At 46.7% G+C, this 25,098-nt stretch overlaps 11 protein-coding genes and 2 non-coding genes across 13 annotated transcripts; 6 read left to right on the top strand and 7 right to left on the bottom strand.

Annotated features, from left to right (window-relative positions):
* Window positions 1–135: 135 nt before the first annotated feature.
* FPOAC1_002179 lies at window positions 136–225 on the bottom strand. The gene has a single exon. It is a non-coding gene; the product is annotated as a tRNA-Glu (tRNA).
* A 526-nt stretch (window positions 226–751) lies between these two features.
* On the top strand, window positions 752–1,705 carry FPOAC1_002178 (uncharacterized protein; the record flags this gene model as incomplete). The annotated part of the gene is made up of 2 exons (XM_044846761.1): window positions 752–968; window positions 1,014–1,705. The coding sequence occupies 2 exons, from the start codon at window positions 752–754 to the stop codon at window positions 1,703–1,705; spliced, it is 909 nt and encodes a 302-aa protein (XP_044712677.1).
* A 252-nt stretch (window positions 1,706–1,957) lies between these two features.
* FPOAC1_002177 (uncharacterized protein) lies at window positions 1,958–2,479 on the bottom strand (the record flags this gene model as incomplete). The annotated part of the gene is made up of 1 exon (XM_044846760.1): window positions 1,958–2,479. The coding sequence occupies one exon, from the start codon at window positions 2,477–2,479 to the stop codon at window positions 1,958–1,960; it is 522 nt and encodes a 173-aa protein (XP_044712676.1).
* A 565-nt stretch (window positions 2,480–3,044) lies between these two features.
* FPOAC1_002176 (uncharacterized protein) lies at window positions 3,045–6,317 on the bottom strand (the record flags this gene model as incomplete). The annotated part of the gene is made up of 2 exons (XM_044846759.1): window positions 3,045–5,871; window positions 5,920–6,317. The coding sequence occupies 2 exons, from the start codon at window positions 6,315–6,317 to the stop codon at window positions 3,045–3,047; spliced, it is 3,225 nt and encodes a 1,074-aa protein (XP_044712675.1).
* A 1,710-nt stretch (window positions 6,318–8,027) lies between these two features.
* ADH1_1 (alcohol dehydrogenase) lies at window positions 8,028–9,378 on the top strand (the record flags this gene model as incomplete). The annotated part of the gene is made up of 4 exons (XM_044846758.1): window positions 8,028–8,107; window positions 8,279–8,364; window positions 8,415–9,225; window positions 9,279–9,378. 4 exons carry the CDS (start codon window positions 8,028–8,030, stop codon window positions 9,376–9,378), a joined length of 1,077 nt encoding a protein of 358 aa, XP_044712674.1.
* Window positions 9,379–9,603: 225 nt separating this feature from the next.
* Window positions 9,604–11,091, bottom strand: FPOAC1_002174 (uncharacterized protein; the record flags this gene model as incomplete). The annotated part of the gene is made up of 2 exons (XM_044846757.1): window positions 9,604–10,111; window positions 10,163–11,091. The coding sequence occupies 2 exons, from the start codon at window positions 11,089–11,091 to the stop codon at window positions 9,604–9,606; spliced, it is 1,437 nt and encodes a 478-aa protein (XP_044712673.1).
* A 1,169-nt stretch (window positions 11,092–12,260) lies between these two features.
* FPOAC1_002173 (uncharacterized protein) lies at window positions 12,261–13,891 on the top strand (the record flags this gene model as incomplete). Its single annotated transcript, XM_044846756.1, has 3 exons — window positions 12,261–13,171; window positions 13,220–13,572; window positions 13,620–13,891. 3 exons carry the CDS (start codon window positions 12,261–12,263, stop codon window positions 13,889–13,891), a joined length of 1,536 nt encoding a protein of 511 aa, XP_044712672.1.
* A 1,349-nt stretch (window positions 13,892–15,240) lies between these two features.
* Window positions 15,241–16,747, top strand: FPOAC1_002172 (uncharacterized protein; the record flags this gene model as incomplete). Its single annotated transcript, XM_044846755.1, has 2 exons — window positions 15,241–15,775; window positions 15,828–16,747. The coding sequence occupies 2 exons, from the start codon at window positions 15,241–15,243 to the stop codon at window positions 16,745–16,747; spliced, it is 1,455 nt and encodes a 484-aa protein (XP_044712671.1).
* Window positions 16,748–17,667: 920 nt separating this feature from the next.
* On the top strand, window positions 17,668–18,931 carry TCA8 (Succinate--CoA ligase [ADP-forming] subunit alpha, mitochondrial; the record flags this gene model as incomplete). The annotated part of the gene is made up of 5 exons (XM_044846754.1): window positions 17,668–17,822; window positions 17,883–17,911; window positions 18,009–18,135; window positions 18,190–18,278; window positions 18,342–18,931. The coding sequence occupies 5 exons, from the start codon at window positions 17,668–17,670 to the stop codon at window positions 18,929–18,931; spliced, it is 990 nt and encodes a 329-aa protein (XP_044712670.1).
* A 674-nt stretch (window positions 18,932–19,605) lies between these two features.
* On the bottom strand, window positions 19,606–20,487 carry FPOAC1_002170 (uncharacterized protein; the record flags this gene model as incomplete). Its single annotated transcript, XM_044846753.1, has 3 exons — window positions 19,606–19,780; window positions 19,831–20,105; window positions 20,233–20,487. 3 exons carry the CDS (start codon window positions 20,485–20,487, stop codon window positions 19,606–19,608), a joined length of 705 nt encoding a protein of 234 aa, XP_044712669.1.
* Window positions 20,488–21,733: 1,246 nt separating this feature from the next.
* RPT2 (ATPase of 26S proteasome regulatory subunit 4) lies at window positions 21,734–23,251 on the top strand (the record flags this gene model as incomplete). Its single annotated transcript, XM_044846752.1, has 3 exons — window positions 21,734–21,736; window positions 21,892–22,698; window positions 22,745–23,251. The coding sequence occupies 3 exons, from the start codon at window positions 21,734–21,736 to the stop codon at window positions 23,249–23,251; spliced, it is 1,317 nt and encodes a 438-aa protein (XP_044712668.1).
* A 390-nt stretch (window positions 23,252–23,641) lies between these two features.
* On the bottom strand, window positions 23,642–24,148 carry FPOAC1_002168 (uncharacterized protein; the record flags this gene model as incomplete). Its single annotated transcript, XM_044846751.1, has 2 exons — window positions 23,642–23,929; window positions 23,981–24,148. 2 exons carry the CDS (start codon window positions 24,146–24,148, stop codon window positions 23,642–23,644), a joined length of 456 nt encoding a protein of 151 aa, XP_044712667.1.
* A 548-nt stretch (window positions 24,149–24,696) lies between these two features.
* On the bottom strand, window positions 24,697–24,786 carry FPOAC1_002167. Its single transcript has one exon. It is a non-coding gene; the product is annotated as a tRNA-Glu (tRNA).
* Window positions 24,787–25,098: the final 312 nt, after the last annotated feature.

Genomic DNA, 25,098 nt, shown 5'->3' with positions numbered 1-25,098 from the left:
TTTTATGGATAAATGAATGGCCAGATCTACAAGAAACAAGCACGTACCAGTAGGAAATATCTGCCCGTCCTTCTCCCAAATCTACCATCATTAACGAGGAATGACCAGCAAAAAGGATGCATATGCAAAATCTAACTCCGGTACAGGGAATCGAACCCTGGGCTCCGCGGTACTGATCTCTCAGGTTATGAGAGCGCGAAATGTTAGCCACTACACCATACCGGATAATCTGATTGGTGATTTGATAGAGGGAGGGGAGCAAGGAAGGCTCATGTTTGTAACAGGGCGGTAGCTCTAGGAACGAACTACCAACGGGTTTTGGCTTGATATACCTACAGGAGGAATGTGTAGAGAATAATGTTATCAACGCTTTTACAACGACTGAAAATTCAATGGCTTAACCGGCAGCTGTACACTAGAACACCGCTAAATTGACATCACGAGACTGGGTCTGATGTCGTCGGTAGAAGATGATCTGACACTACCCCTGAAGCTTCCACAGGCCACTTTTAGCGGCGGGATTACCGCCGCTCTGGGTCCAGATCTGGTGTGACCAGCGAATCTCGGAATTACACGACTCTATCAAGACTCGGATCACCCGGTGCATCATTGACATCTCACCATGTCGATCAGACCATGATAATACGGTCAGGACAAAGGGGACGTATAAATAGCTTGAGTATTTCTTGTCTAGCGATGTAGTTTTATATTCCTACATCTTATTGTTAGTTCCAATCACCACATAATCACAATGCCAAAGTACGTTCTCACAGGCGCAGACGGCAACCTTGGTCGAATTGCAGCTAGCTTCGCCTTGGAGATTGCCAGACCTGATGATGAACTCGTTTTCACCACCTATAAACAAGACGCCATCCCAGAAGACCTTCAAAAATCATGGACTGATAAAGGTGCAAAGGTCGTCACTGCCACGTACGACGACGTCGAAAGCCTCAAAGCAGCCTTCCAAGGTGCTGAAGCTGTTTCGTTGATCTCAACCTGACTCTTTGGGGAAGGTCGACGTCGCCAGGCTCAGACGGTAGTGGATGCTGCCAAAGCATGCGGCGTAAAGAGGGTCTGCTATACCTCATTCGTTGGTGGCGGTATCGAAGCCGAGAATGAGGAGGATATTCCTTTCCTTCCTCGAGACCATCATTTTATCGAAAAGATCATCTACGCTTCTGGCTTGGAGTGGAATATCCAGCGCAACTACCTCTATGCAGACAACATTCCGACTTTGTTTGCACAGTCGTGGAAGTTCTGTGGTGATCGCTGGCTGGTCAACACACATGGCCAGGCTGGTGCGTATGTCGCACGAGAAGACTGCGGAAATGTGTTGGCTGCATTACTCCTTGGCAGAGGAGAGCCCAACACAGTCTATGAGATCAGCGGTCCAGAAGCAGTCACCAACGAACAAGTTTTTAAATGGATGTGCGAGCAGACCGGCTACAAGGGCGAAATCGTTGATATGCCTGATGAGGAACTCAAGACATGGTGGCTGGATCACGGCTTGCCCACAGATTTCTTTGGTGACTTCTCAAAGTTACCTATGAAGCTTTGTATTGGCGATCTATTGTGCTGTGGAGAGATGGTTGCAAGAGGGTTCATGGCGAAGACGACTGACAGTGTTGAAAGGTTGACGGGGAGGAAGCCGAAGCCGTATCAAGAGGCTTTGTTGCAGTACAAGGAATTGTTTCCAAAGGCATAGTCCAGAGTCTGATTGTGTATCACGTAGTCTGGTTTATATATAAAATTGATTGCTTGTTACGACTCAAAGCTGCAAGGCAATAGTGAAAAGTCACTGTTTAGTAACATTGATTGTTTCTAACAAGCTATTATATACTGGGAAGGAAGCAAGTTGTATGTGCGCTATAATACCACCCAGACATTATCATTTGATTGTAGGAGCAGATGCTAAGAAGATTGGTTGTGTGCCTGAAGAAATCGGGGTTGAATTCGATCAGTGAAGACGTCGTGGGATAGGAACATCAATGTCAACGTTGAGAAGCTTGCAGAAGCCGTTGAGGCAACCACAATTAACTGTGTCGCAAAACTCAACAGTGCGGCAGTCCTCATCCAAATCACAGGGGAAAAGATGGGCAGGAACAAAAGATGACGTGGTTGCAGCGGATTCGCTCGTTGTGGTCTCGGCAGGAAGAGTGATGAATGAGGTGATGTCGGTTGTGAAGTCGAGATTCTGTGTGGTCTCGAGTGTAGTGGTCAAATCATCCTCTGTTACGAAAGATGTCTCAACTGATGTCTCGGCAGATGTGAGCGAGATAGTGGTTTCGAGGGTTGTTGTCTCTTGGGCAGTGACTGAAGATGTTTCAGTCTCGATGGATGTTTGGAATGAGGTCTCGCTGGTTGTGACGGTGGTGTCGGTTCCAACTGCAGAGCTGGGTCTAGGACGGCATGCTCCAGCGTTGACAGCGTGGAAAGAAGCGAGGGCAATAAAGCCAGTGAATAGTCTTGATGAAACCATTGTAACGAATGTAATAATATGCGAAAACGAATGACAAACTTCTCCAGTCAGAACTCTGAACCAACAGGTAAACAATATAGGCAATATTCTTCAATATATACACATATAATATCTGCAGTGATAATCCTTTTGGAATAAGTGTTGGTTAGGCTGAGTCCTAGCACGAAACTAACAACAGACTATTGGAATTGGTGCTGCAGCTAACACGTTATTCCTTGTTTTCTGCTGATCGTGATAAATGATTGAAAAAAATAAACATGTTTACCCCTGAACGCTAAGACTAAAGCACGAAATAACCGCTGTCAATCAAGGCGCTAAGTTGGTTCAAGGCTGAGAGGAAATACAGATCGACATCAGCGCTACCAAATCGACTTTTTGTTGTGATTTCTTCTTATCATTGACTGTATTTTCTTTTGAGGTCGATGACGAGGTCAGGAGTAGAAGACATACATATTTTTCAAGCGAGTGCCATGATGTGATTGCTGGATCGCAACGCAGAATCAAGATAAAAGACACTTCCATATTAAGATTAGACATTAAGAAATAACTGTACACTACGCTCCATCTATTCAAGAGACATCCTACTCGTAGGTTCACTTCCCATAAAACGTTTATGCCATGCCATATCCCGTTTCCATACTGGAGCACCCACAATCTCAAGAATGTCAGCAGCTTTACGATTTTCCTTATCCTCTAGATCCTGGTTGATACCAGCTTCGATTAAGAGGCCAGCAATACCATATAACTTGTGCTCCTCATCATCTTCCATATCCTCCCAGGCCTTCTTTACCCTTCCCAGCGCGATCTGGTTAGCGATGTGATGCAAAGCACTCCATGCTTTTTGATCTGTTTGGTTGATGGAAGCTCCTGAATCCAAAAGAAATTGTACGATTTCTGTTGGGTCAACTCCAGAGCAGCTCAGGTGCATTGATGAGATGACGAGCATCAGGGGGGTTTGTTCGTCTGGAAATGGTCCAAGAGCCTGGAGAGTGATTCCTCGACTGTGCAGCAACTGTAGGAGTCCATATTTCAAATGTCTTAAGCTGCGACCCTCATGGCACGAGACAGTACCATTTGGTGAAGCACCTCCTCGAAGCAAAAGTCTTGCGTAGTCCTCAAACCTTGGTTCATCATGAGGGGAGGGTGTGGCGTCGTTAGCAAGATGTAGCAAGGCATATGTAATCTCATCTTGTTTCGAATCTTTCCGTGCCCAGATATTGTTGTCAGATTTGCAGAGAAACTCAATCATGTCTAAGCGGTTGACGGCGACTGCATTACCGACAGGACCATCGGCATTCTTGGAAGCTCTCAACTTTGGGGCTCCAGCTCTAATCAGCAACCTGACCATTTCCTTGTCACATCGACTGATAGCTGTCTCTAGAGCAAAAGTCGAATCCGGTCGCATACTGGAGCGCGGATGACGCTTCAACAAAAGAGATACAACCTCCTTGTGTCCCTCGAGCACAGCTAGCTCGAGGGGAGTCATTGCCACAAGTTCCGCAGTGGCTAACAACGGTTGTCCTTCTCGGGTTTTTAGTATGCGAGCTTTACTTCTAGGCTGCGTGAGAGAGAAGCTATATAGTAAAGATCGAATACTGGTCTGTCTCAGGTATCTTGCCAGATTTGTGGTGTCGATGATCTTCCGAACAATCGACATTATGCCAAGCAGTGAAGCTAGTTGTAAAGGATTGAGTTTGTCTGCTGAAGTATAATCCTTCGGTTGCTCAACAATAATAACATCGGTGATTTCCCCCAGTCCGTTGATCGTAGTAAAATGGCCACCATTCTTTATTGCAGTCCATTGGTCTTTGACATACTCTTGTGCATCTCTGAACTTGGAAAGGTATGTGAACCATAATCCTCGGTGGGCACTGTCCGGAGTCAGGAACGACATAGCTTTTGTTGCTGTTTTGTCATTTTCAAGTAACTGAGGGCACTCTCCGAGATGTCGAAACCAGTATCGGGTTGCATAGGGAAGCACTAAACCGAATCTCTTGTCTGTATTACCCTCGGACCAAGCTGGAAGTAACTCTCCCATCAGATCCAAACACCGTGATGCAATAGACTCATGGTCTTTATCGGAGAGTATCTGAAAGGTGCCTGGACCAGCCCTCTCAGCTGTCATGTATCGATGAAAAAAGTCTCGAACTGAGCGTTGAGAGAACTGAACAGTCTGCATTGTCTCATATCCCAAGCCAGATTTTCTTATCTCTGGTCTAATAATGAGAAGGGATCTGCTGACCTTTAGACAGGCCTGTAGATCTCCAATGCTAGTCTCTGGGTCGGAACTCTGATCTCCCATTAAGGCATCCAGCTCTTCAATAGTCAGAGGATGGTATACAAGCAACAACCAACTAAACAATAATCGCAACCTTTTTATATGTTCGGTTGGGATTTCCTGCAGAATATTGCCGTAAACAGTTTCAAAACTATTACTTAGACACCTGATGTGTAATGGTATCTGAAGTTGAGATTTGTGTTGGAGATCAGAAAGCACCAAGCTTGCCCAATGAAACGACTGGTTAGGTCGTGATGCGAGAGCTGTTACTACTTGGTCGTGGAGTTGCAGAGACCACCCATTGTCTTGTGCGATTTTCTTGACGTTAGTCTTTATATAGAGCTGAACATCTCGGGCATTGCTCTCATGCAGCTCTGAATCAAGAGACAATATCGAAATAGTATCCTGGTGCTTCATCTGGGGAGGTACCGAGAGACATGTCATGAGAAGTCGAAAGTTTTGAGGACATTTGGGCGAGGTTATAAGTTCAGATAACCGCTCAATCAAGCTTTTGATCGATGTTACATCGCACTCGTCGATTCCATCGAGGATACAGGTGAGATTTCCTGCGAGTGGATCTCGAATCATGGCGACAAATATTTGCCAAAGTGTCCCAACCACATTTTTTGCCAAAGCTATCCGGTCGCTACCATGAGCTCGAACCTCTTGAAGCCCATGGCGTATGAGTTTGGGTCTCAATTTGCAAAGTTGCCATATGAGTCCACGGAGAACAGCTGCAGTGGAGTTCTTGTAGATGTTGCCCTGGCTGCAAAAGAAGTATAGCACGGTATTGTCAGGCGTGTGTCCGGATAATCGTTCGAGTTGACCGGCGATGTAACTGGCCAACATGGTCTTTCCTGTGCCTTGACTTCCTTGGATAACGAGGCCCTTACATTTGCTGGGAGGCAGGAGCCAATAGCGGAAATCGGGAATCTCAGTGATCCAGGTACAAGTTCCTTCAAGAACATGACCCTTTGCTGCTTCGAGTGATGCACGATCTTGTCGTGGATCGATTACAAACAAATAGTGTAATAGTTCTTTCTCGCGTTCTTCGAAAGAGTTTGAATACTCTGGTTGATGCGAAGAGTTGGAAACACAGGACAGTGATTTGAATCTATCAAATGGTCAGCTTAGCCTGTTGGTAGACTTGTTCATAACTTACTCTGAGTTTCGGAATGCCACAAGACACAGCTGCTCTTGTTTCAAATCGTCGAAAAGGTCTCTGGCTCTCTTCCTATTGATAATTTCGTATACTGTTAACGACTCAGGCCTGGTTAGAGTTGGTTCACGCCAGTTAAGCTCGGACAGAATGTCTCTTATGATCTCAGAGCAGTGAAGCAGGATTTGCGTCGTAAATTCGAGTTCCTTTTCAGTGTCGCTTCTGTCGGTTGATGGGGCTAGTTTAAACTCGTTTGCTAATCTTGACAAGCTTTCCAACTGTTCGGGTCGTTTTGTAACGTCCTTTTTGGAGGGATCAAGTTGGTGAAAGAATCTAGCCGCTTCATCGGCGAATTCCGCAAGCCGAGAGGCAGCATCCTTTACATCTGCGGATGTATGCATGACGCCGTAGAATGAATGGCAATGTTTCTCAAGTATATCTTGCAATTGATACATATAATAAGAGGAAAGAAAGTGATACGCATCCAGGTCGAAGAGACATGACGACGGAGGCTAGACCGTGTAAGTCGACGGCTTAGTCAGACGGCTATTTTTATACACTTAAGACGGGGCTTTCGTATGCATCACAGCTGCGCCACGGTCACCTGGACGAGTCGTTTTCAAAGAATTGCTTCTGCCTGGTTTTGTTTGAATATCTTAATGGTTAGCATTGAAAGATGTAGCCAAAAATGGCATATTTCGTGTTCTTGTCCCCGTGATTTGGACACCACAGACACATTCTAAAGCGACTAACCAACTTTAGAATGAATACGTTTTCAGCTACCCTGTGAGTGTCAATCTGTATTCGATTTATTTATATCATGACTAATAAGTCTACTTACCGTAATGACGTTTGTTTTGATGTTTGGGATACTTGTTGCAATCGCAATGGATGTCTGTTCGTGTTCATCTGACCAAGATTATCTATAGCTTGCACGGACTTGTGGCCATGATAGGTAGTCGAAATCGTCAAGGACAACAATAGTTTGTAAGGACAGGTTTAGTAAGAATCTCAACATGCATGGGATATTAAAAACGAGCAATTCTTATTCTTGACTTACCAGAAGCTCAAGAGTATCGAGATGTTTTTGGAACCTACATGCAGCCTAGTTTAGAACTAGCCTCTTTAACTAACAATTTCCATTATCCACGATATTAATTCCCTTGTTTCAACCATATTGGTATGATAATGCAACCAAAGTATCATAAAATCATAACATTAATCTCAAATACAGCAGAGTATCTCCGATCTTCGGAGTGTTAACCAGGAATTCCATGGTTCTTGTTGGTGAACCAATAACCTCGCGTGACTTGAATCCTAAATCTCGTGATGTTTGATGGGCTGTTCCATTCTCGGATTCATAGTTCCGGACCAAACTAACCGAGGAAATACCTCATCTACCATTACATAGTTCCATGCGGTTGAAATGCTTAAATTGCATATTAAACTTATTTTCTTCTTTCGAGAGGGCTGTTGCAACCCCAAATGACGTCTAAATCACCAGTTTGGAGTTTCCATATTGGTGCGGATCAAGAGGATAATTGCTTTGCCTCTTGCTACACTGCAAAAGACCGAGAAAAACAATATATGTTTATTTACGGCCAATTGGGTGATTGTGTCACCTTCTTGTTATGGCAAATATTCTTACCATATAGCTCTTTAGGGCCAAAAGTCTCTGTCATCTTGTGGCCCAGTGATGGAACTGAAACCCATTGTTACAGAATCATACCTCAAATCGACTCATTTCCATAGCCTGTTGTAGAAGCACGCACGAGACTGTGTTGGCCAGGGTAAAAGGCACTATTAACCCCACGGGGTCAGCTGGCTTTGCCGCATCTCCACGGATAAAGGTACATTCAAGCATAGCTCATCAGCTTACGGTTGTAGTTCCATTATCCCGAGGATTTTAAACTTTGCACGATTTGACATGATCTGATGAGACACTTTTGACTCCTCTTCCATGGCACCATAGAAGTATTTGAATGGGCTGATATCTGATTTTGTATTATAAGTTGAAGCGAGTTCGCTCTTCTACAAAGCGTTGACTCATACTCATACGTTTGAATACTTGTACATCACCAAACAACCAATTTCATATACTCTTTACAAATATGAACATGCTATCTTCCAGTAATATGGTGCGAACTAGCATTCTTCGACCCATCAGGCTGGTCACTCAACACACAACATTGTTCGTACGCTCAACAACAGCAATAGTCCAGACAAGTCGCCAGAACTTTTCAACTACAAAAAGAACGCCTTGTACAAGTTGCGCAACTTCTGGGGGTCAAGCATGTGCTCGTCACGGCTTGAAAAGTCGTTGTAGTGTGAGTAACATCACCACAAACTTTAACCCCAACAGCCTACGTAAAGGTGCAGCATATGCCACTGCAGTATACACAATACCTACCGAGCAGTGGGCACAGGTTCTGGAAAAGACTGGGGGAGGTAAGTCAGGCATTTTTCTTTTCTTGATTTAGGCTGACCAACTATTCTAGCTGTTCAGTATAAAAAGATCCCAGTTCCTACACCTGGATCAGATGAGGTTTTGATCAACATCAAGTACAGTGGTGTTTGTCATACGGATCTTCATGCGGTCAACGGCGACTGGCCCCTTGCTTCCAAGATTCCTCTAGTCGGGGGTCATGAAGGTGCAGGCGTGGTAGTAGCGCGAGGAGAACTCGTCAAAGACGTCGAAATAGGTGACCATGTAGGTCTTAAGTGGCTTCATGGATCATGCATGAGCTGTGAACAATGTCGCCAGTCTAACGAATCTCTTTGTTCCCACGCTTCACTGTCTGGCTACACAGTCGACGGCTCGTTCCAGCAATATGCCGTCGGCAAAGCAGCTCATGTGGCGCGTATTCCCAAAGACTGCGATCTCGCTGGAGTAGCACCTATCTTGTGTGCTGGATTAACTGTTTACAAAGCACTCAAGTCCTCCAACGTTCGTCCAGGACAAAGTATAGTCATTGCTGGCGCAGGCGGAGGTCTTGGTGTTTTTGCAATCCAGTATGCCAAGGCTATGGGGCTGCGTGTAACAGCCCTAGATGGTGGTGAAGAGAAGCGCAAGCTTTGTACTGAACTTGGAGCTGATACTTTTGTTGACTTCAAAACCTCTTCGGATATCGTAGGGGAGATCAAAGGTGCCACTGGGGGTTCAGGTCCAGATGCAGTTCTACTTTTGGCAGCGAGTGAGAAGCCTTTCCAGCAGGCTAGTCAATATGTCAAGAGCAAAGGCACGATTGTCTGTGTTGGATTACCAGCAAATGCTTTTGTGAAGGCCCCTGTGTTCGACACAGTTGTTCGGTGAGTAAGGCTTGAATCTTCTTATCCGAAATAACTAACAAAGGATAAAATAGGGAAATCAATATCAAAGGAAGTTACGTGGGAAACCGCCAAGATACCGCTGAGGCCATCGAGTTTTACAGACAAGGTCTGATCAAGGCGCCGTACAAGTAGGCTATTCCTAAATCAAGACATGGCGTCTTACTGACTTGATCTCTCAGAATTGTCGGTCTATCAGAGCTCCAGAAGGTTTATGACATGATGATTGCAGGTAACATTGCTGGCCGTTATGTAGTTGATACCAGTAGATGATGTTGCAAGTACTCTGATTTATAGCCATTACATTCCAAGCTTTGTCTGAAAATATCCATATGAAAATTCGAGCTCACTTCATCACATTCATACGTCTTTCACGTCTGAAATCTTGAATCCCCCAGGTACCAATTTCTGGAACACTTGGTCAGGGTCATACTTAGCCGCTGCATCCTTCATCTTCCTAATATTCTCAGGTCCATAACTTCCAAGAGGATTTTGGCTCTTATCTGCGTAGTTCAGATATGTCCACTCCAGGTTTCCTCCCTCAATGGTGGCTGCAAATTCACGCAAGTCTCTAACCCAATCGCTAACTTTTGGTCGAGCAAAGGCTTCCTGCTCAGGGGTCTTAGCCATAACGTTGGCGAGGAATAAAATTCCGTTGTGTTGATGGCGTTCAACACCCATGACGTTACCACCAGCTTCGACGGAGCGTTGACCAAACACCATTGGCAGAGGTTGGTATATGCACTGGGTGACGAAGTTGCCATCAGGGATGAATTCTTTGAGTTCTTCCACTAGTTTGTTGTGCAGCTCTGAAGCTTTGGTGATAATTCGAATATCATTTTTGAAGCTGCATGTAAACCAGGTGTTACTACAAGACGTTAGTACTATTCAGACATTGTTTCAAGATGAGTCAACTCACTAGTAATCAGTGGGGAGATTATACTCGGAAGCAATTTCAGCAACAGTGGTATTCTTAACCCTACTGGAAATCTCAGGCAAGGCAAGCCACTTTTTGTAGGCTGTGGCCTTTTCAATACCTTCCATGTTGGCATACACAGCAGCTGTACTGATGTCTTTCAGGTCGGGCAGGTATTGAAAGACAGTCACAAGGTTGCTGTGAACATCATTGGCTACGTTATCCGTAAAGTCAGAGAGGGCTTCGATGACTTCAGGAATAGCCTCATTGGAGAACACGGCCATTCCACCCCATACACGATCAACTCTAATGGCTTTCATGGTAAAGTTTGTGACGATGCCAAAGTTGTTGGAACCACCCTTGAGGACTCTGAATAAGTCGACGTTGTTCTTGTTGTCCGCAGTGACGATATCTCCGCTGGCGAGGACAACTTGGTATGAAACGACATTGTCACATCCGAAGCCCTGTATTCCTGTAAAAAAGGTATTTCCCCCTCCCAGGAGAAGACCAGCAACACCGGGATTTCCCTCACGGCCTCCAGCCACAGTACGGCCATGCTTGCTCAGCTGAGAGTAAACATCTCGCCACCTGCAGCCAGGTCCAACATCGACTGTCTCGGTGGAGGCATCAAAAGATACATTGTTCAAGTGAACGAGGTCAACAGTTACTCCACCCTCGATGTTGTTCGATCCAGCCCAATTTGTATGACCACCGCTACGAATAGCAAACTTGTGACCAGCAGCTACAAGTGTCTTGACGATAGTGGCAACCTCGTCAGCAGTATGGGGCTGCACAATACATGCGGGCTTGATTTTAGCACTGTTGGACCAGTATGATTCCTGACGAGCCATGAAATCGGCATCATTTGGTACCAAGATACGTGCCTCGAGGCCGGCCGCGATGAGACTTTCGCTGTGGGTGAGAGAGTTCATGTTTGGATGAAGAAGAGATGAGATGAAGAGAGAAAATCGACCCATAAACAACTTCTTCGGCTTGTGGGCTTTAACCCTCTTTAAGACATTGGATGGACTATAGCCTGTTGATATAGCTTGTTTCTTGGTATCGTCTTATTCGCCAGTACAACTTGAGCCAAGTCGTCAGAGTTGCATTTTCGCTTTGACCATGGTTATCTATGACTTGTTAACTTTTGACTGGCCAATTTCAGCGCAAGATATATACCTATTTGAGTCCCCAGAGCATCCTCTATAAGGTGCCCACTGTGGGTTCTCAATTCGAAAAACATCCATGTTGGGGGCCAGAAGATAGGATTGCTTTATTAGGTACTTATGTGCCGCTAGGATGCAAGGTTGTTCCAATGTCACCTGGGTAGGAGAAAATGACAGAAATGTAACTAGTGCTGTGAAATTTCATCCATCAAGACACTCCTTAGGACTGCGAACCATTTCTTTTGTGGATATAAGTTTGCAGATGCAATATACCTATGGCGCCTTCATTGAGTGGTCGGGCGTTCGGCGGTGCCGGGGATTGCATATTATTCCCGTTGAACAACCAGTAGAAGCTGAGCAACAAAAACAAGCTTATGAGAAGTAAGCTTAAAACCCAATTCTACTAGACTAACGCTACACACCTATGAGCAATGAGCATCAAATTGCGTGATTGAACAGGTTCTCTAGGAGTCATGTTGGACCTTTTGAGTACGTCATGATCGATACTTTTGTACCTTAATACCGGCAGACAGTCCAATCAGAATAAACACTGTAGGAATTAGTGCTGTAATTTACCTTGAACCCGACGCCTCAACGCCCCCATCATGCAAGGTCTCGGGGAGTTCATTCAACTGCAACTGCAGGCTGGAGCAGTCTAGAGAAGATCGACCTACCTTCCACTCGACTTGGCTTGGCTTGGACTGAGAGGAGGGTAAGTAGCAGTAGGTAAGGAAAGCAGCAGAGAGGGACTTGCCATCCTTCTGCTACTCCTTAGAGATGAGGTACTTTTTTCTTCTATAAGGGTTGTATCCCCCAACATTTCCCCATCGTCATCTTCATCTCTCGGCGTGTCTTTCATATTCTGTCCATATTCCCTAGACTACAATTGAGCTGCATTATCGCATACAGTACATTGTATCATTCATAACACAGCCATGGAATCCAAATCCTCCACACTTGAAGAGGCTCAACGCACGCCAAGCTCAGGCGCCGCAAACAGATCGCCTTGGCTCGCATCAGCTTTTGGAGGCTCCAGAGTCACAATTGGCCCCCGCGTCGAACCCCTCGCCGAGCACTTGGCATCCAACCTTGTCTCCGAAACAGACAGCACCTCGGCCGTAGACCTGCACGATAAGCAGGTCGCTTCCGAAGCAGGAAATGCCATCCAATACAGAACATGTTCTTGGCAAAAGACGGCCGGGCTTCTCTTTAGCGAGTACATTGTGCTTTCTATCATGAGCTTTCCTTGGTCCTACAGTCTTCTTGGCCTCGTACCTGGATTGATCCTGACTGCTGTTGTTGCTGGACTTGTCCTGTACACAAGTCTCGTTCTGTGGGAATTTTGTCTGCGACATCCCGAGGTTCGCGATGTTTGCGACATAGGCCAGATGATCTGGTGGAATGGGCGATGGGCTTGGTGGTGGACAGCAGCCATGTTTGTCCTCAACAACACCTTTATCCAGGCTCTCCACGTCCTTGTCGGCGCCATTTACTTAAACACAATGACAGAGGCCGATAACATCAAAGGTTGCAGAACAGTTGCCTTTGCCGTAGTGGTGACCGTCATCAGCTGGATCGGGTCGCTCCCACGTACCTTTAGCATGCTCTCAAAGCTCGCCTTTGCCTCGACACTGTTCACTTTTATCTCAGTCATATTAGCAACCGCTTTTTCCGGAGCCCAAGGAACGCCTGCTGGTTATCCTAGCAAGGGCGAGCCTATAATCTCGATATGGACGCCAAGTACCACCACTCTTGTTACGGGCATGTCGGCCTTTATGAACATGAGCTACACATTCATCGGTCAAACCACCATTCCTAGCTTCATCGCTGAGATGCGCGATCCTCGGTACGTTACAGTCAATTGATGAAGCTATCAATCTTTTAACAATTATAGGGACTTCCCCAAGGCCTTGTGGGCTTGCACATGCGCGGAAATCGTCACCTTCAGCATAGTCGGCGCTGTCATTTACGCCTATACGGGTAACCAGTACATGGTCACGCCAGCCTTTGGTGTCCTCAATGACCTCTACAAGAAGGTCTCTTATTCCTTCATGGTCCCTACTATCATCTTTGTCGGGTGCCTTTACGCCAGCGTGACAGGCAGATTCGTTTTCTTTCGCATGTTCAAAGACTCAGAGCATCTCACGTCGCATACCTTCAAAGGCTGGTTCTGGTGGAGCTTTGTTTTGTTCCTCAGCTGGGCTGCAGCGTTCCTCGTCGCTGAACTCATTCCCTTCTTCTCATCGTGTAAGTCACTCGAATTTGCTGCTGAATATCACTCATGAAAACTTTAGTGTTATCCGTCATGTCATCTCTATTCAACTGCTGGTTCGGTTTCATCTTTTGGGCTCTAGCCTACTTTCGCATGCGAAGCGCCGATAAGAAAGTTGGAAGGACACGCCAGCCCATCCTTGACTTCCTTTCCGTGACTCTCAACGTCATCATCATGTTGACTGGTGTTTTGTACCTCACGTTGGGAACGTATGTAAGTGTGCAGGGTATCATAGACCAGTTTGAAGCTGGGCAGGTGTCTGGTGTGTTCTCGTGTAAGAGCAACGGCATTTGAAGTGGGACATTGGTTGTGGCGCAGTATTATTACGATAACATTAATTATATACAGTTTGTTCAGTATGGTCAGAATAGAGTGCGATATGAAAAGGAGTTTTGCATCTTTGGACTTTTGGTATGCCCAGACAACAACAGTGACAGTGTCAATGCGTCTAGGCCTACATGGGCGTCCCGTCTACAACTAACGGCATATAGTAGCTAGATTTTTTCTTGAGTAATTAATTACGTGGAAGCTGTGAATCAACTTCGTGTACAACGTTTTCTTGTAGCTGGTCAAGAAAATAGGGGAGTTGTTACCGGGTCATGCAGTTATACACATTGACGACAGCTGCACTCGAGCTCAATATCACAAATGCTGAAGGATACTGTACTGTTGGTAGCTTCTCATGGCACATATTATTAAGTAACAATTTTCAATAATTAATCCAAGTCTATTTTCACAGTTTGCAGTGGCCGGTGATCAAGAAATTAGATAGCCCAGGCCGGTTACTCGCTGCAGGTTACGGGATACGTTTATCGGCACAACCATTAATATGGACTTTCCGCCAACCGAACGATACTAATTGTATTCTAACCGAAAGTGCCCTGATACTCATCAACGCCAAACAATATTCTCTTGTGCGAGCGTGTCGGTATCGTCAGTCAAGACCCTGCATGGTAATAAGCGCTGTGGTGAGTCGAAACCAATTTCTCCCACATGCAGTTTGAGCAAACATTACACATCATCATAAGCTTAAATTCCCATGCATGTTTGTTCATCATACGATTCGGACTTGTATATATTAATAACGGCGGGTATCCATATAACTATATCCGATGTGATTCGCCCGGAGATGTTCAATTCATCACGGCTAGAGTATCCGATGGCCCCAGATTTAACTACTAGCTCCCTGGCTGCTTCAAAGATGGGGCAAAACGGGCTCTAACTGTATGTAACTGTAACTTGACACCCGTCGATGAATCATATCAGCCAATTCATCATCATAGAGGACAACAACGTCCTCTTGACTCATAGAATCTGTAATTTAAACGAATAGCCTATGGTTTAGTGCCAAGTCATGCACCTCTACGGAGTCGACGCCCATGCACTAAGCAAAATGAATTGTTGCGGTAGACTCACTTGTAGATAGCGCCCAACCTAACCAGCATTGTATCATACTATACACCGAGTTTACCGGCTGCATATCCCGGCATATAAATTCTTTGTCTATCCCCCCCTCCTCGGAACCTTGGTCTATCTCTCAATTCAACTAAATACCTTCTCAATGGTCCTCTCCATGTAAATTCATTATCAATTGAACAAGGCCAGAAACTCGTTTGTGATCAAGAGGTTTTTTTAACCACCATATGACATACGACGAACACAATGCAGAGGACAGCTGCCTAAAAAACCAGCACCAAGCCTGCCTTGCGCAGGACGAGTCTATCAATTTTAGTCATTCTTCCACTTCCCCTCCGCCGCCGGCGATCCAGCGCGGAGATCCCGAAAAATCATCACCGGCCCCGGTAACGGCTCCGGGGTTCGAGTACGGAGCCACTGAAACCTCCTCCACCAGCCCGACCGAGAATCATGAGCCTAATCTCGAGTTTCCCGAGGGTGGTCTTCAAGCATGGCTTGTAGTCTTTGGATCCTTTTGCGGCATGTTTTCCGTGTACGGTCTCATCAACACCGCTGCTGTCTTTGAGTCGTACTTTTCCGAGAACCAGCTCCGAGACTACTCGTCATCCCAAATTGGATGGATCTTTAGTCTGTACCTATTTTTTGTTTTTATTGTAGGCATTCAGGTTGGGCCTGTCTTTGACAAATATGGCCCCAGACTTATTGTTCTTGCTGGTGGTTTACTTATTGCTACCAGTCTGTTCATCCTCAGCGTTTGTCAAGGTGAGTGACTCTATCTTTCGTGGACTCAATAGTCTCTAACATACCTATACAGAATTCTACCAGATCCTTCTGTCATACTCGGTCATGGGTGGTCTAGGAGGCGCCCTGCTCAATTCTCCCTCCTATGCATCCATCGCCCACTGGTTCGACGTCCGCCGCGGTCTTGCAACAGGCTGTGCGATGACTGCAGGATCAATCGGCGGCATCATATTCCCCGTCGTCTTGCAAAAGCTCCTCCCCAGCATTGGCTTTGCGTGGACGACTCGTATCTTGGGCTTCATCATCTTGGGTCTTACCGTTCCGGCCACGCTCTTTATGCGATCACGACTTCCGCGACATAACAGAGTAACTTCTGTCTGGCCAGACTTTGGCATCTTCAAAGACCTCAAGTTTACCTTTGCTGCGTTTGGGATCTTCTTTATGGAATGGGGTCTCTTCGTACCATTGACGTACATTGTTTCCTATGCTGGTAGATACTCTGGCGATGCCAATAGCTCTTACACACTCATTTCGATCCTCAACGCTGGTTCATTACTCGGTCGTTTTCTCCCTGGCTTTCTAGCGGACAAGATCGGCCGCTTCAACGTCATGCTTCTTACCCTTGGGCTGTGCATTCTCTCGGCTTTCGCTTTGTGGTTGCCAGCAGGTGACTCCCAAGTCATGATCATCGCATTCGCGGTCGTATTTGGCTTTGGTTCTGGCTCAAACCTGGGTTTGACACCTGTCTGCGTTGGTCAACTATGCGACCCGCGCGACTACGGACGCTTCATCTCGACAGCTTTCATGGTAGCTAGTTTCGGAACCCTCAGCAGTCTACCCATTGCTGGTGCTCTTCTCGAAGCTGGAGGTAACGGCGATGCAGGCTGGACTGCTCTCATCGTCTTTGATGGACTGTCGTATGTACTGGCGCTTGCCTGTTTCCTCGCTGCGAGAGTAATGGCTGTTGGCTGGAACGTGAAGAGCGTCTACTAAGATTGTTCTTTATTGAAGATGTGCGCGATTGAACTGAAATGTCATGGGACGCGCACATCTTCAATTGAACCCAGGGGCTGACATGGTTACGATTGGTCCGGTGATCAACTATACCAGCCGGTCATGCATGCCAGGATCAGAGTATCAACTGACTTGGTCGGGATGCTTCCTCGGAAGTATATCTTGATATCGTTACTTTCTTAACATTCTTTCAAACATTTGGTTGAGATGTTTTGCTTGCAATTAGCAGCATATAGTGGGAGCAATGGTTGAAGCAGAGATTGGATAAAAGATTTGGGGATTTACACTCTTTGAACCGTAGATAGAATACATTCGTTCTTTAGATAGACAAGGCAATAGTAGAAGGAACTCACTCATTCACTCCCACGGGATCAATCAGGTTGTCAATGTCCGCGATTTTAATCGAAACAATCATTAGGACTTACAAGTCCGTGAAAAAAGGAGGGTCCAGGGCCCCTGCAGCACCCAATGACGCACCTTCCCGTTAGTTTTCGCTCTCACCGAGAACCCGCGATTAACCGTGTACCAAAACGCTCACCTCTACATGGGCACTTCTTAGTGGTTCTCATTACCTGTAACCCCGGATTATTCATGTTCCGCTCGGCACAGTTCCTCCGAGACCACCCGTAGCGCAGAGGTCCAGCACCAAAAACTGACACACTGGAAAGGTAACAAAAATGTGTGAGTCGACCCGTTCTGGTTTAGGCCGTTAGATCCCGGCCACGGGATAATCTTGATACGAACAAGAACAAGCTCCTGTATCGACGTTTTTCCTTTCTAGCTCCTCCAGTCCTGTCCCCAGAAATTGAACCCCCCCATTGCTCTCCAATCTTTAAACGTTGCAAATCAGAAGCAGCGTTACTTCTTCTCTCTCTCCTTTTTTCCATAATCATATCATCATGCAGTCCGTCACTAGAGCCGCTCGCGCTTCTGCGCTGAAGAACGTTGGCCGCCGCGCCTACTCTTCATCGCAGTACGCCAAGACCATCAACAACCTGCGCATCAACAGCGACACCAAGGTCATCTACCAGGGATTCACTGGAAAGCAGGGAACGTGAGTATTACGAACAGTCAAATATGTCTACAGAACAATTAAAACTAACAAATGACGTAGTTTCCACGCTGAGCAAGCTATCGAATACGGTACGGTCTTCCCACTATATCGATCTCGACACACATACATCATGATATATATATATACATGTGACAGGGGTTCAAAGACTGACAATACAATGAACAGGCACCAAGGTTGTCGGTGGAACAAACCCCAAGAAGGCTGGCCAGACTCACCTCGGCCTTCCTGTCTTCAAGAACGTCTCAGAAGCCGTCAAGGAGACTGGCGCTACCGCTACTGGTCTCTTCGTCCCGTACGTCTACTCAACCATATAACGAACAAAACCGCCCCTAACAATATCTTTCAGTCCTCCTCTGGCCGCTGCCGGTATCGAGGAGGCCCTCGAGGCCGAGATCCCCCTCGTTGTCTGTATCACTGAGGGTATCCCCCAGCATGGTAGGTTTTTATTCATGTCCGTCTCACGCCCAATTGAAGGTTTCTAACCCAGGGCCCACTTAGACATGGTTCGCATCACCGACATGCTCAAGACCCAGGACAAGACCCGTCTCGTCGGCCCCAACTGCCCCGGTATCATCGCCCCCGAACAGTGCAAGATTGGTATCATGCCTGGTTTCATCCACAAGCGCGGTCGCATCGGTATCGTCTCCCGTTCCGGTACCCTGACCTACGAGGCCGTCAACCAGACTACCCAGGCCGGCCTCGGCCAGTCTCTCGTCGTCGGTATTGGCGGTGACCCCTTCTCCGGTACCAACTTCATCGACTGCCTAAAGGTCTTCACCGAGGACCCCAACACCGACGGTATCATCATGATTGGTGAGATTGGTGGTTCCGCCGAGGAGGACGCCGCCGAGTTCCTCAAGCAGGCCAACACCGTCAACGGTGGCAAGCCCGTTGTCAGCTTCATCGCTGGTATCTCCGCTCCCCCTGGACGACGAATGGGTCACGCCGGTGCCATCGTCTCCGGTGGTAAGGGTGGTGCCGACACCAAGATCAAGGCTCTCGAGGACGCCGGTGTCATTGTCGAGCGCTCCCCCGCTGGTCTGGGCAAGGCTCTCTACAACGAGTTTGTCCGCCGCGATCTGCTATAATCTTATAACTAAACTACGTCTGCGTCTTCTGACTGGTTTCGGCTTTTTGGAAGATGAGATATGTGTCTGAGTTGGGGGAAGTAAATGAGTCAGCAGAGCCCGGTTCATATAATTGACCAAGGGCTCGCTCAAGGAGGGCTATTTGCATCATATTGCATGATTTCTTCGTACGTACCTGATAGAGCAAGGATGGTCTGGCTGGCGCGCAGGCTAGATTGTGGAAAGGGCTATTTGGTGTTGATTTTCCACCGGCGAGTGCGTGCCATAACATAACCCTCAGCACGCGATGCGCTAAAATGTCACATTACACCATGAACTACCTATCTAATGTCGAAAAGTGTTTCAAGCTATCTCTGATAAGGACCCATGCACGAACATGTGGTTTGTTGCACATGAAAATGTCGTAATTGTTTCTTGGACATGCACGGTATTACATGCTGCCAAGCATCAAACCACAATGTCATATCATATTTCGATTTTGAGTACTCGCTACTAAGTGCATCTGCCATTTCAGCTTCGCAGTCTTTCCATCCTGTGGACTTGTCTATGTTAAAACGGACAAATAAAATAAAAGAACGAAGTAAATCCGGAACGCAGTCTAACTCCCCATACCATGCTGAAATTCGTTTATTAGAAACACTGTTCCTCCTCTTTAGACGCTACTTGGTAATGAATTATTGCTCGCCGAGGAGTCTGGCGACAATGTCGCCCATGTATGCCTCCTCCAAGACGTAGTCTCGGCCCCCGTTGCGGTCAATGCCGATAGCAATGAAGGCCTCAACGACACTGTCCAGAGCAAAGCCCATGTTAACAAACCTCTCGACGAGGTCCTTATTGTAACCCATATATCTGTGTGCCAAGTTAGCCCTCGTTGCTTCTCATTCGTATGGTCCACATACCGGGCAGGATCAGCTTTGGGGGTCGCAGGAGCGCCTTCTTGCTTGTATTGGCTCAGATCGACCTCTTTTCGTGGAGCTCCAGCGTATTCAACTGCCCAGTCGTGGGCCTTGACAGCGAACCGTTCAGGGCTTTCGATCATCATCTTCGCAACCTCTGCGTCTTGAGGATCAGTTGGGTTTGGACATTCCAGAAGCATTCGAAGGGAGAGAAGGGCTGTTTTGATGGTCTGGACGGGAGACCAGTTGGAGCTGAGGGTGTCGAGACAGATGGCGCCCTAGAAACGGGTCGGTCAATAACTGCTTATTTGCCTGCTCTCTGATAGTGTTCCATCTCTTTTCCATCCAATCCTCGTTTTTTACCCAAATGCCAGGATCTTCTTTCCCCTCTCATCCTATACTTACTGTCTGACTGCTGACATTGGGGTGCCAAATCATTGTGTCAAACCTCATCAACGGTGCCTTGAATGGATATTGATCAGGGATCTGAATATCGATCGTGTAGGTGCCGCCAGAGTAAGGCGTGTCTGGAGGAGCAGGAAATGTCCCTTTGAGGTGTGTCATGACGCCGTCGGAAACAAGAGTCGCATTTACACCCGAGTTGTCATGATCAAGTTCAATGTCCTTAAGCTCTTTCAATATGCGGCGATCTCTTGACATGATGTCGACTGTGGCGGGTTTCTTGTCTTGGAATATCGAGTAGCTATTTTTTGTTTGTTTAAAAAGAATGTCGGTTTATGTAACAAGGAAAAGATGCAACCTTTGGAGTAAGCTTTTGTAGATGGTCGTGTGCAAAAGACCGGGTAGGTACTAAGGTTGGGTTGGGTCGGCGATGGAAGGAGGGGTCCTAGAATTTTGTCAGGCTGTGGCGTAGCGTTCAGCCGACGTCACTCCACTGGGAGACCGCTAAGAGTTAGCGCCTTGTGGGGGTGGTTGCAGCCGGGTTGTTCAAAAATAGATGGATGGAAGGAAATGAATGGATTACTGCCTTTCTACAAGTGCCCAGGTCGATGGGTAAAGGTCTTTGGGTTCTTTTTATAGGTGGAGCTTTTAGGTGGAAAGAGAGAGAAATTACAAGTCAAATATATTCACGAATCATGTTTTAAACCTCGCAGCCGACAGGAGTACCTGTCACAAGTAACAGTGTAACACCCTTGTTTGCTCCTGCAGCTGATTATTCCACCTTGCGTCTATGCTCACAGCTCAAAGACGTTTCGTGTCTGCCTCACCGAAGAATTGACTTCTCTTAACTTTTTTCTCTTAATAATGAGGAATCTTGCAGTGGGTCAACGCTTCATACCTGTCTTGATATTTCTTACATCTACGGATACAACTACAAAGGTTTAATAAGCACCTCATGATGAGTACTAAGGTAACGTCGGTTTCCCAACCACATCATCATCTCATTAACCAATCTTCTACATTACAGCATACGTATTAGCTTTTTACCTTTTTAAATCGAAGGTTTAGACATTATACTACGGCAATGTGTCCTCCGACATCGGCGAATATGACATTTATTTACTTATAACCAATAGAAGGTTATAGAGGTGCAAGAACAGAGATACATCAATCATCAAAATACTACCAGAATACAAACACTATCAATAAACTTAATTCCATTAGCAAGACATTTTTGCATGAATTGGGTCTTTGAACATTTATTGCTATGCTGCTGTTGTCGTCGAACTCCACGTGACTGTCAGCACGTGACTAGGCTGGAGCTGCTGTCGTGTTTCCCTGGCGCCTGGCGGTCGCTTTCATCATCACTAAGCTCTGGAGCCTCGTCCTTGACCTCTCCTCCACATCAAATCACATCCATCTACTCTTTTTCACTCAGACAGAATCCCGGCACATTAATCATTGATAAAGAATATACCGAGCTTCAGGCTCTTAATTCTCCAGCATGGTGGGTTTTTCGTCGCTGTTTCGGTGTCGTTGCAGCTACTGACGTTATCTAGGGTCAAGGTCAATCCGGCATGGGAGAAGGGGGACGTGATGACAAGGACAAGAAGGCAAGCAATTCGAATCCGCTTTCATTCAGCTTCTCTAACAGTCTTATAGAAGGATAAGCCCAAGTACGAGCCTCCGCCCAGGCCTACGACACGAGTTGGCCGCAAGAAGAGAAAGGCCGGTGGCACCAGCGCCGCACAAAAGCTTCCCGCCGTCTACCCTACTAGCCGATGCAAGCTTCGACTCTTGCGAATGCAGCGAATCCACGATCATCTCTTGCTTGAGGAAGAATACGTCGAGAACCAGGAGCGTCTGCGAAAGGCCAAGGCAGCCAAGGAGGGCCAAACCGCTGGCACTGATGCCGACGTTGACCGATTAGCAGATGAGCGCGGTCGTGTTGACGATATGCGAGGAAGCCCCATGGGTGTTGGAACTCTGGAAGAGCTCATCGACGACGACCATGCGATCGTCAGTAGCACAACTGGTCCTGAATACTATGTCAGCATCATGAGCTTTGTCGACAAGGATCTTTTGGAGCCCGGTGCCAGCGTACTTCTGCACCACAAGAGCGTCAGTATCGTTGGTGTTTTGACGGACGACGCCGACCCTATCGTCAGCGTGATGAAGCTCGACAAGGCGCCGACCGAATCATACGCCGATATTGGTGGTTTGGAACAACAGATTCAGGAAGTCAGAGAGTCAGTGGAGTTGCCGCTACTCCACCCCGAGCTATACGAAGAGATGGGTATCAAGCCTCCCAAGGGTGTTATCCTCTACGGCGCTCCCGGTACTGGAAAGACACTACTGGCCAAGGCTGTTGCCAACCAAACGTCTGCTACTTTCCTCCGTATTGTGGGTAGTGAGCTTATTCAAAAGTATCTTGGTGACGGACCTCGACTTGTCCGACAACTTTTCCAGGTATGTAGGTTCCTTTGATAGGTCCGCCCTTTACTAACATTGTCAGGTTGCTGGCGAAAACGCACCTTCTATTGTCTTTATTGACGAAATCGATGCCATTGGTACAAAGCGATACGACTCGACATCCGGCGGTGAACGAGAAGTTCAGCGAACTATGCTGGAGCTTCTCAACCAGCTGGACGGTTTCGATGACCGTGGTGACGTCAAGGTCATAATGGCCACCAATAAGATTGATACACTGGATCCCGCTTTGATTCGACCTGGACGTATCGACCGAAAGATTCTCTTTGAGAACCCCGATCAAAACACCAAGCGCAAGATCTTTACCTTGCACACTTCCAAGATGAACCTTAACGACGATGTCGATCTCGAGGAGTTCATATCGCAAAAGGACGATCTTTCTGGTGCCGACATCAAGGCCATCTGCTCTGAGGCTGGTCTGCTAGCCCTCCGAGAACGAAGAATGCGGGTGCAAATGGCGGATTTCCGCTCAGCTCGTGAGAGAGTACTCCGTACGAAGCAAGAGGGCGAGCCAGAGGGTCTGTATTTGTAATGTACCAGCGCGTTTGGGACAGAGATAGATGGGTCTCGGTCGTTTTTAATGAGAAATAGAGTTGAGCAACAGCAAATTCATACATATAAATGTGATGGCAAGCATTAATTCTAGGTCGGCAAACAGCCTTAGGATTCGGTGCAGAGTGTAGTGATGCGTATTGCATTGTCATGTTGCATGACTCGAATCATGTTGTGCGCGAACCATTAGTTTGGTAGTGTGATAATCGCCTTGCCCTTTCAGTAAAGAAATCCGGAACTCCTGCCCTTGAATAAACCATTATTCCCCTCGGTACCCCCCATATCCCATACACGGATCCCAAAACGCAGACATATCATGAGGATCCCAATCAGCTCCAATGCCAAGTTGCCAGACGGTGCAAGCGTAAAACTAGTTGCCATTCTCCTTCTTCACAACCTCCCCGTTCTGTACACTAACGGGTGAGTGGTTATACAACCATCGTGCAACAACAAAACTGCCAACCGCCCAGCCCCAGACAAGCACGGCGATAGATGAAGTTACGAGCAGAGCGGGCACGAGGACCAACAGAGCAACACCAATCCAGAAGAGCGAAAATACGATGGCAGCACCCAAGGCGAAAAGAATGGTTGATAGGGAGAAGGTGAGAAAGATGAGAAGAGGGAGGAATGAGAGGAGAAGCTGTGACACAATGAAAGACTGCTGTCGTTAGCTGAAGTTGACGCAGAGGAGCTGGAAAGGGTAACTTACAAAGAGAATAGGTCGCGCAGAAGCAAAAGCCATAGTGTTGTCATATGCCTTTTGTCGTGAAGGAGGAGGGACAACTCGATCAACAGAGTTACGCGCATAGGTGATAAAGCCAGATGCTTTCTCCTCTGGGAAGTCTTTCCATGAGTCCATCGTTGCGCTTGGAGCCATTGTTATTGGTTTGATTGAAGAAGGCAATTATACAGAAGTTCGAGAAGAGGAAGAAGAAAAGAGAGTGTGTGGTTTGATGTGGTAAAAGATTGGTTTATGGTGTGTATGATACAATGGTCATGAAAAGGGAAGGGGATGACGGTAAGATTGACAGGGGATGATGACGTGGGGGATGTGCTGGTGCATAGTTACGGGGAGGGAGCAACACTGGATGGTTTTGTCCAATCAAGTAATACAGATGAACAACTCCATTCCAGCTTCTGATACAGATTAATTGTAGAATAAACATGTGATCTTGGATATTGCAACACGAGAATGTTCTCAAGTCATACTCATCGATAGATACCTCCAACAACATGACCAATTGTATCTACCGTACTTTTGTAGTGAATTACTTGTTCACCCATCTCACTCATGTGCTTTATAAAAGCTGGCATGCAGCAGCTCGGGCCCCAATTATTCACTGCTTATACAGCCCACCACATCCACAACAATCAAGAAGCCTCCCTCGTCAGCAAAAAGAGATCCAGACAATAGCAAAAGAGAATCTCCGGTACAGGGAATCGAACCCTGGGCTCCGCGGTACTGGTCTCTCAGGTTATGAGAGCGCGAAATGTTAGCCACTACACCATACCGGATAATCGATATTAGTGATTCGATAAAGGTGAGCTGGACAAACACACATCATGTACAGGCCAGGCTTCTCACGTAGTTCCTCCAATATTGGGTCCTCACTCAATACTTCACCACGTGGACTGGTTCCAGGGACAAGCTTTGTTATCCTCCATCTATAGTAATGTACACGTCCCATTCCGCAAGAATGCTTTGCCTTGTTATCTTTGATCGGCATTTTCGCCATCAACTCCGCCTATTGATGGTCCATCGCCATGACTAAACAAAGAAAATCCCAACGTAATAAATACACCATTAACTAACTCCCTTGATCCCCC

This window comes from Fusarium poae, chromosome 1 (assembly GCF_019609905.1).
Source record: "Fusarium poae strain DAOMC 252244 chromosome 1, whole genome shotgun sequence".
Lineage (NCBI taxonomy): Eukaryota > Fungi > Ascomycota > Sordariomycetes > Hypocreales > Nectriaceae > Fusarium > Fusarium poae.
Note: the sequence above shows the minus strand (reverse complement) of the source record. Positions and strands in the feature narration are given on the sequence as shown.